The sequence below is a fragment of the Nannospalax galili genome, unplaced genomic scaffold (assembly GCF_000622305.1).
Source record: "Nannospalax galili isolate Female #2095 unplaced genomic scaffold, S.galili_v1.0 scaffold128, whole genome shotgun sequence".
Taxonomy (NCBI): Eukaryota; Metazoa; Chordata; class Mammalia; order Rodentia; family Spalacidae; genus Nannospalax; species Nannospalax galili.
In genome coordinates this window covers 2,070,209-2,079,212 of record NW_008360322.1, presented here as the reverse complement: position 1 = coordinate 2,079,212, position 9,004 = coordinate 2,070,209, and the positions used below count along the sequence as shown (strand labels likewise).

The window sequence follows — 9,004 nt, the reverse complement described above, 5'->3', positions numbered from 1 at the left end:
CCAATGGACTCTCATATGAACATTTGAAAATTGCCCTGTTCTGACTTTTTTCTAGCTCCCTGTCTAGAACTGGTAATGCTAATTACTCTTGCCTTTACTTCTCTTTCACATCACCTATTCACCCCTAAAAGACTTTCTTGTACACGGAAGAAGCCAAAGAGGTCTGTGTCCCGATTCCCTATTGACAATTTTGGTGACCTCTTCAGAGGATGGTGCGATAAGAATAGGAGGTAGGAATTGGCTAGGCAGTTAAGGTAAAAAGACCCCAAAGAAAAGTAGTCGTTTCTTGGCTAAAACTCACAATGTCCTTGGGCCTCTTAGCAACATGCTCCATTCCAAAGGCCAAAAATGTCAAAAATATTTGGGAGCTTTTATATAATCCTTAAAAGATTTTAGGGTTACGTCTTCAGAAGGGGAATGTTAGAGTAGCCAAAAGCCCCATAAAAAAAATAAATAAATCAAAGAAGGAGTACATGAAGTTATCAGAAAAAAGTGATGGGGAGATATGGGAGGAGTTGGAAGGGAGGGAGCAGGCATGGATTTGATCAAAACACCTTATATGTATGTATGAAATTCTCAATAAACTATTTAAAAAATAATAAAAAAAAGAAATTCAAGGTCATCCTCTGCTACACAACGATTTTAAGGCCATCTGGGCTTCCTGAGACCATCTCGAAAACACCAAAACAAACAAAACAAGAAAACTTGATTCTGGAGCATTTCAGATCTTGGACTTTCATAGTAAGGTTCTTCAAACTGTAGTCTATATAAAGTCTAAAGCCCAGGAAACTCTGAACTCTGAAACACTTCTGGTCCCAAACATGAGGGTGAAAGGATAGTCAACTTATATATACTACCATCTCCAGCCTCAGACCTGTTAGTTCTGGACAAGTTTTAATGAGTAAGTTAAACATCATGTCTTCCCAGTCATTCCCCCCTGGGAAGGTGCTGCAGCCTAGCAGTGTCCTAGAAAGAGCAGCAAATTCTTTATCCCAGCAGAGCCGCCATCAGGCAATGAATGAACTAAACAGGAAGATGATGAGTAGGAAGATGTATGCAAATGTTATTCCTTTCCTTCTTCTTCAATACAAAAATAAACATCCTACTTGGTTTTTTAAAAATAGACTTTGGATTTAACAATACAATGGCTTTTTCATAGAAGGCTTCAGGAAATGCCAAGGCCTGTCACAGAGGTGGAGATATTTTGTTCCCATTGTGTAGAAATAGACTGATGAGATTTCTTAAGTAATCCCACAGACCTCCTGTTTTAAAAGATCCCTTGATTTTTGGTGCATCTCAAATTTATTGGGACTTGCCACACCAGCCTTCTTTTTACTTTTTACTTTGAAACAGGCTCTTACTAAGTTTCATAGACTGACTTTGAATTCACTCTGTAGCTAGGGCAGGCCTTGAACTTGTGATCCCATGGCCTCAGCCTCCAGAGCTGGGATTACTTGCCTGTGTAACCATCCACCAGGCTTGGTGGACTTTATATGAGGATAAAATCTCAGTGCTCCGTTGTGTCCCAGCCCATTCTCCATAAACACAGAACGTTTTACCCTAAGGGAACTCAAAGCTGATCCTAGGGTATGGGTTGGATATAACAATCTTTTTAGGTTTTTCTGATTCATACTCCAAATTCCAGAAATAGCAAGTTCAGCTCTGCTTAGATAGCAATAATTATTTATTCATTTATTTATGGCAGTATCTTTCTGTGTAGCCCAGGCTAGCCTTAAGCTCCTAATCCTGCCTCTGCCTGCCTAGTGCTGGGATTACAGACCTGCACTACCACACCCACTGGAGGCATGTTCTTAACGAAGGTCTGGAGATCGGCAAGATGGGAGATGCCAGCATAAATCACATCTTTCAAGGGTTGGAGCATCTTCTATTTTCACTAAGGACATGCAGAAAATGCCCTCTGCTCTAGCAACGGAAAGTGGGAACCTGACAGTGAATTTACACTCTACTGACTTTAGACTGATCAGGGAAAATGACCGCCCCACCGTCTTGTAAAATCTTAATGGAGCTGAGAAGCGCTCAGTGCTGCCCGACGTACATAGAGCGTTCAGGTTTGCCTTGACCATAATTATTAAATCATGGAAAGCGGCTCCTAATAAGGGACGGTTTTTTGCTTTTTGTTTTTTGTCTTTTTCAATTTCCTGCACGATTACTCAGGTGGCTTTTCCTGTTTCTTCTCTCCCTTCTGGACCTGGGTTCTGTAATTACTATTGCAGAGCACTGGAAGGATGCCTGCTCTCCAGGCTAGGTCTCCCTCTCTCGGCCCTCCCCCTCCCCCTTTTCTCCTTCTGGCCCCGCCTCCCCCGTGCAGCCCGTAGCCAGCAGCTAGACAGCTGTGTTCAATCAGAAACCACTTACAACTCCAGACGATTCAAAGGGGAAACTTCGGCGAGGAGTGCCGCTTCGCTCCGGCTCGCTCTCCTCACGGAAACCAAAGGCGCGGATCGTCCTCGCGCTGCCGCCCAGGTTTCCCCGGAGCTCTGCTGGGCTCCTGCTCGAGCTGCCCGCCAGCCTGGGAATGGGAATCGGCGCGGCACCGTAGGAGTGGCGAGGCGGCGCGGAGGGTGGCTTCGCCCCGGGACCCCGCGGTGGGCGCGTGCGGGCGGGTCCCGGCGCCTGCTCGGCCGCTGCTGCAGCTGTGAGCGCACGCGGCGTCTCCTGCAGCCATGGCTCGCCGGTGAGACTCCAGCCGGACTCTGCCTGCTCCCAGCGACTGGATCCTGCCTGGCTTTCACTGTCTTGGGTGAAAATGGCTGTCTAGACTGAAATGTGCGGCCGCGGAGCAAGCTGCGGGTAGCCAACCCAAGCCCCGCTCCTGAGCTCCGAGGTCTGGGGACGAGCCCGCTCTGAAAAGTGCAGGCATGAATTCTGGAGTTGCGGTGAAATACGGAAACGAGTCCTCAGCAGAGCTGAGCGAGGTAAGGGACAGCTGAGATCCAGAGCTCGGGTTTCGGTGCCTCGGTTTCCCTCCTCGCCCCTACCCTTGCCCCACCCCACCCCACCCCTCGTGCTCCCAGTCTGGAAGTGGCGCAATAGAAGACTGATGGATTTATCTGGATCTTGTTTTAACTTGTGTTACTCAGGCTACGACCTGAACTGGCTTGATACTTCAGTCTGAACTGAGCGGTTTAGAAAAGAAACAGGCTCTCTCTGAGCCTCTGAGGCGTTTTTCTCCAGTCTGGATCCCCGTCCCTTCACTCCCGGGTCCCTTATTTGTATGCAGCATTCCTAATCTAAGTCGGAAACACCCGGGGATCCCAGCTGAGCTTAAAGCCGGGGTAATGTGTTTGGTGGAGCTGGGGGCGGGGAGGCAGTGGCTCCCATGGGCGATGCGTTTGCTTGGGTTCAGGCAAGGTGGTCCCTTCCTGGGTAGAGATGAATGACCTGCGTCGGGGTGGGGTGGGGGGAGGAAGCACATCAAAGCTGCTTAGAACTTTATTTCCTGCCCGAGTCTGGACTCCTGTGTCTTTGAGGCCACATTTGCAATTCCTGGGCTCGAAGTGTAGTGTTTGAAACCGGCTTTGAAATTAAAGCTACAAACAGAATGCAAATACGAGCAGTAACATGCATAAAACCACCTTTTAAAAAAATGATTTTGAGGATGTCTGGGGCCACCCCTCCCATCCTTGAAATATCTGAAAACTAGGTGTTCAAGGGAAGAAGAGGGCTGTGTATTTGCTATGTACAGCAGGAGTCTTGGGGCCTTAAGTAAGCCCCCTTAACACCATGGCTTGGGTATGTGAGAACCCGTTTCAGAGATCATCTGTGCTGCCTAAGTAAGGGAGAATGAAGGGATGGCAGGGCTGCTGAGGGGTTGGTGAGGAGGAAAAGCAGGAGATGAGTAGAGGAAACCTCAGCGGGCTGTGGAGGTAACCAACTGGGAGACCAGCGTCTGCCCGGTGTCCTGTATCATGCTCCTGTACTGTTCTTGCCCTGGTGTGGAATAGCATTTGAGGTGTTAGCTGTGGGAGGCAGAGGCTTCTCCTAATCCCCGTGTTAACCCCTGCGATGTGAAAGGCAGCAGAAATGCTGAGTGAGAATGTAATTTTCAAATGGGAATGAGAGAGGAGGCACAAGGAACTAAGAGAGTTTTGCCAAATGTTTATTTAGGTCTCAAATCTGAGCTAGACTCCAGAGCCATGCTTCGTAACTAACCTGCCTAAGAAACATTTGGCTGGCATTCTAGGACAGTTAATAACTGAAAATGTTTAAAGGCCTACCTTCTGGAAAGAGTCTTTGACAGGCCCTTTATGTTCAACTTCTCTATGTAGTAGCTTTAACCCTGTCACCTGAAGGATGCTGTTCAATAACTTGTTGAAAAGTGAATTGCAGGGTTAGGAGTTGAGCTGAGAAGATGTGGTCTGACTTGGATAGCACTGGCACGTCAGTGAGCCTACTTCACGAGCCCAGAGAGTTAGAGACACTGGAGTGGTGGGAAAGCTGTCTGTCCTTGGCTTACTTGTATTAAACAGTCCCTGTAAAACTTGTGACAAAATGAAAGAATTGAGGGTGCTTTATGGCCTTGCATTGGTTGGAAAAATAGTATTTGAATATTATATGGCTTATCTTGTTCCGAAGGAAATTAACAAGTTTCTGCCTCATCAGTATCCTAACAGATTTCCTGCTCTTACCCTCAATATCTCTCCTTTTTTTTTTGCCTTTACTGGAGTCTGTTCTGGTTCCTATGATTTAGTTGCTCCTCTGTAGCCCAAAGGTTCCCTGAAGGCTGAGTAGTTGCAGTAGCCTGTAAGGTAGATGACTTTGACTTTTGTACGTTTTAAAAGAAGGATGTGTGAGAGAGTTTGCAGTACAAGAAGGGGTGTGTGGTTCATCCTCATGAACCCGAATGCCAGTTCAATTGATCAGGACAATGGCTCTAGCAGTTACCCTTTCTCTAATAGCTATAGCTCTAAATATACTTCATTTGTATTTCTCAAGCTAAGTCTTTGGTATAGAGTTTCTTCTTTTCACTGTAATTTTTCTTTTAAACACTGGCTTTCCTTTGAAGTGTTTCAGGGCAAAAATCCCATTTTTTTCTCCCCATTTTCTCCTGGTGGCCGTTTCCCCCTCCTGACCTGGAAGCAGAGCTAATGAAATACACAGGGGCCCTTTTAGTTTCCCTTACTACTCAGGAGCCTGGAGGCTGTCTGGAGGTCACTGGAGGGGTCAGATGAGGGGTCAGATGCCTGATGTTCACCAGGCATTTCAGGAGCAGGAAGAACTCTGAAAGGACCCACCATTGTCTTAGTGTCATAAACAAGAGGCCTCATACTGGTGTTGAGTGTGAGCTTAACCCTTGTACAGGAGTCCTTTGACTCTTTGACAATAATGTTGACACTGAACAAGGGGGAGTTACTTTAATCAATCTCTAGCTGTAACCTGTTGACACATTAGTGAGAACAACAAATTTTCTTTGGTGACCAGTCACAGGGGTGTTGGTCTCTGTGTGGCACAGAGGTAGCTGAAGGAGTATGGGTGTAGGAGTTTGGGAGACTTAGGTCTGAGTGTTCACCCCTAGATGTTTTGTAGGAGCAAGAACTTTAAAGTGGGAACAGGAAATTTTGAATGTGTTCCTTTTGTCTGCTTAAATTGACTTGTATTGTAATCCCTTAGTTTGAATGATAGCATTTCAAAATCCTGTGAGCTGATTACAGCAGAGTAAAACTGCCTCTATGCAAACACATTTTTTTTTTCTATTCAAAAATGCTCATCTCAAGTCTGAACTGACAAAAGCAATAACAACAAATGCAGGAAATTTGAGAAGCATGAATTGATTATTTGCTGTTTTCTTAGCTATCCTCTGTCGGAATAAAAAAACCTGCAGAAACACATAACCGGAGGTTAAGGAAGGACTTCAATATCAGCCAAATAAAAAATGCTTAGAAAATTAAATATTTCACTCTTAGCCTCCCTCTCCCCATAATCATGAACCAGAATGACCACACTTTAAATAACATTAAGTTAAATTCTGCCAAAGCTTATCAAGGGAAAGCTTTGGAATCTTCTCCATCAGCCCCCAGTGAGCTATGTCTTCATAAAACTTGTGGGGTCAGTAAGAAACTTTTTTCCCACAATCATAGTCACATCATTTGATTCTTAAACCAATTCAGAATTTGGTTGCCACTGAAAGTCTTTTTTTTCTTTTTGTTCGGAGCTTTTTTCGTCAGTTGCTGCCACTCTGGAGTGGAGGGGCCTCAGCAGGCTTTTAATCTTTACTTGCTGCACAGTATCTTGAAGCTCAAACATGGTTTTATTGACACTTTAATTAAGAAGCAGATTTGTAAGCTGGGACATGGTGGCACATGGTTTTTATCCCAGCGCTGGGGAGGCAGAGACAGGTAGATCTCTGTGAGATCAAAGCCTGCCTGGCCTACATAACTAGTTCCAAGCCAGGTAAGACTACAGGGAGACTCTGTCTTAAAAGAAAAAAAAAAAGCAGCCTTGTGTGGAAGAAAGTTGTCCTCAGTATAGATTATCTCATGTGATCATGTGTGAGTAGCCATTTCACAGATGTACTTATCACAGGTTAATTATGTCTGAGTTGAAGCAGCCTGTAAGATCACCCATTTCCCATATGCTCTATTTTGTATTGTTCTTTCTTTATAGAATTATACAACACTAATAAATTGTGTAGTGTTGACCTCAGCCACAGACCATAACAATATACCTGCAGTGGCAGGAAGAGGTGTGGAGTCTGGCACATAATAGATGTCCTACAGATGTCAGATGTTTAAATGAATAAACACCTTACTGCTTTCCTCCCTCTTGAGGGAATTTGAAGAATAGATGCTAAGTGCTTGGATTGAAGTTTTGGGTTTCTTTGTTTCCCCTTTTTTCATTGTTAAGAGCTATGTAACAACTCAAAATTTAGGTGCTGAAGATTGCAGTCTTGGGGTTGGAGAGATTGCTTAGTGGTTAAGAGGATTTACTGCTCTTGCAGAGGACCTGAATTCAGTGTCTAGTGCACATATCAAATGACTCACAACCATCAGCAACTCCAGCACCAGGGGATCTCGATGCCTTCTTCTGGCCTCCTCAGAAGCCTGCACAAATGTGCATACCCACACTCACACTCACCCCCACAAATAAAAATAAAGTCTTTAGAAAACTAGCACTTTATTTGCTCATAGTTTTGCAGTTTTGCAGAGTACTTGTGTCTGTGACCGGAGCAAGATGATCCACATCTAAGATAGTTTAAGCACGTGGATGACAACCTGGGATTGCGTCTAAACTGGCAGAGCATCTCAGCTTTCTTCCACATGGACCTCTTCATTTGCTCCTTGGCGTTTTTTCTTGTTAAGTCAGCTGTGTTCTAAGGAGGAAAAAGAGGAGGTGTAACTGCTAGGTTTCTTTTCTCAGGGGTAAGAAGTGAGAGTGGTTTGAGATGAGCTCTCGTGTAGCACAGGCTGACTTTGAACTATGTTGCTTACTGCCTCCATCCCCCTAGTGCTGGATTACAAGCATGTGCCACCAAGCCTGGCTTGTGTAGTGCTGAGTATCAAACTCAGGGTTCCCTGCCTGCTAGGCAAGCATCCTGACAGCTGAGCCATATCCCCAGCCCTGCTGCCATGTTTCTTAGAATGTAGGGCTGACATTGGCCCAGGGTCACTTTTATTGGTTAGAACAGCTATGTGGCCAACTCATATTCAATGACATGAAAAGAAAGTGATTCCACTTCTCCTCCAGGGCTGTGACAGAGAATATTTTTAATCTATCCCAGAGGTCACAAAAGGACAGAACCTTGTCTGGGGCCCCAGTCTCTTAATTCCAATGCCTGATAGTAGTCAGTTTTATTTTGGTTTAGCATTTCATTTAGTGACTTGTAGTAGTTGCAGATAACTGACATACATAATTGTCAAAAACTCTGTGAGAGACAATTGTCATAGTTGTGTTAAAGGTATAGAAAATGAGACATAAGAAGGTGAGAATTCAGGCCGATGGGATGGCTCAGCAGGCAAAAGTGCTTGCCACTCAAGCCTGATGACCTGAGTTCAATGCCCAGAACCCACAGCGGACGGAGAGAACTGATTCCTTAAAGTTGAAAATTGTCCTCTGACCTCCACACATGGCCCATGGCACATGCGTGACTGTTCTCCACACCCGTACGCGCACACACACAGTGAGGAATCTTACCCAGACTGAACATCTTGTTAAAGGTAAGCCATGTTTTGCGTGGAGGCTGACTTCCTCTAGAGTGGCACTATTTGCACCACCTCCTTTCCATAGTTTCTGTTACTGCTCTCAGCTTCTAGCACATGCTGGAAGGGAGCGTGCTATTTAACAAACCTGTTTAACTTGATTTGTATTGTAATCTCTGAGCAGTGCTCAGATATGTGTTCTTGATAACAATGAAATGGATATGATTAGAATAAAGGGACATCACCTTCTAGGGGTTGAAGAATTCCAAGCATTGAGTTTCCAGAGCCCTGAAAACAGATGAGTTGATAAGGAGTGGAGTGATCCCTCAGCAAAGGAAACAGCTCTGCCACCCTGCCGCATTTCAACACCTGAAGGATTGGTGCTTTGATATCTGATGCACCAGAATGAGAAGGGTAAAGCTTCCTCTGTCATTAGAATTAGGGCTCTCCCAAACTTTCTGGCAGAACTCTGGCTTCTACTGCATTTGGTCAGATCACTGTGGGGTGAAGTGGTATAGCTGGTAAAGTTGGCAGCCGGAGGTGTGTGGCTGGTGTAACTGGCAGCCAGGTTTTAGGGAATTATGTACTGACCATCACAGTGAGGCCATGAATCATATCCAGAGGAAGAGAAGTGGGTGGAGCCACAGAGGTGGTACCTGAGGCTAGAACCAAGTAGATGTCAAAGTAATAAGACAAAGGAGGAAGTGTGATAGAAGAGCAGGCTGCTCAGAGATTAAGCTTGTGATCATGAACGGAGGAGAGAGCCTGAGGAGAGTGCGTGCACGAGAGAGAGAGAGAGAGAGAGAGAGAGAGAGAGAGAGAGAGAGAGAGAGAGAGAGAGAGAGAGA

At 45.3% G+C, this 9,004-nt stretch overlaps 1 protein-coding gene across 2 annotated transcripts in view; it reads left to right on the top strand.

Moving 5' to 3' along the window:
• The window catches only part of Mcc (MCC regulator of WNT signaling pathway), a 489,620-nt gene that overhangs the window by 211,334 nt on the left and 269,282 nt on the right, over positions 1-9,004 (top strand). Inside the window, exon 1 of one of the 2 annotated variants that reach the window (XM_008825253.3) lies at positions 2,392-2,936. The exons of the other annotated variant lie outside the window; for it this stretch is intronic. Coding sequence (XP_008823475.1) covers positions 2,880-2,936 — 57 coding nt within the window. The 5' untranslated portion in view covers positions 2,392-2,879. Of the gene's footprint in view, positions 1-2,391; positions 2,937-9,004 lie in introns of those variants that run through there. 2 annotated transcript variants of the gene reach the window in all.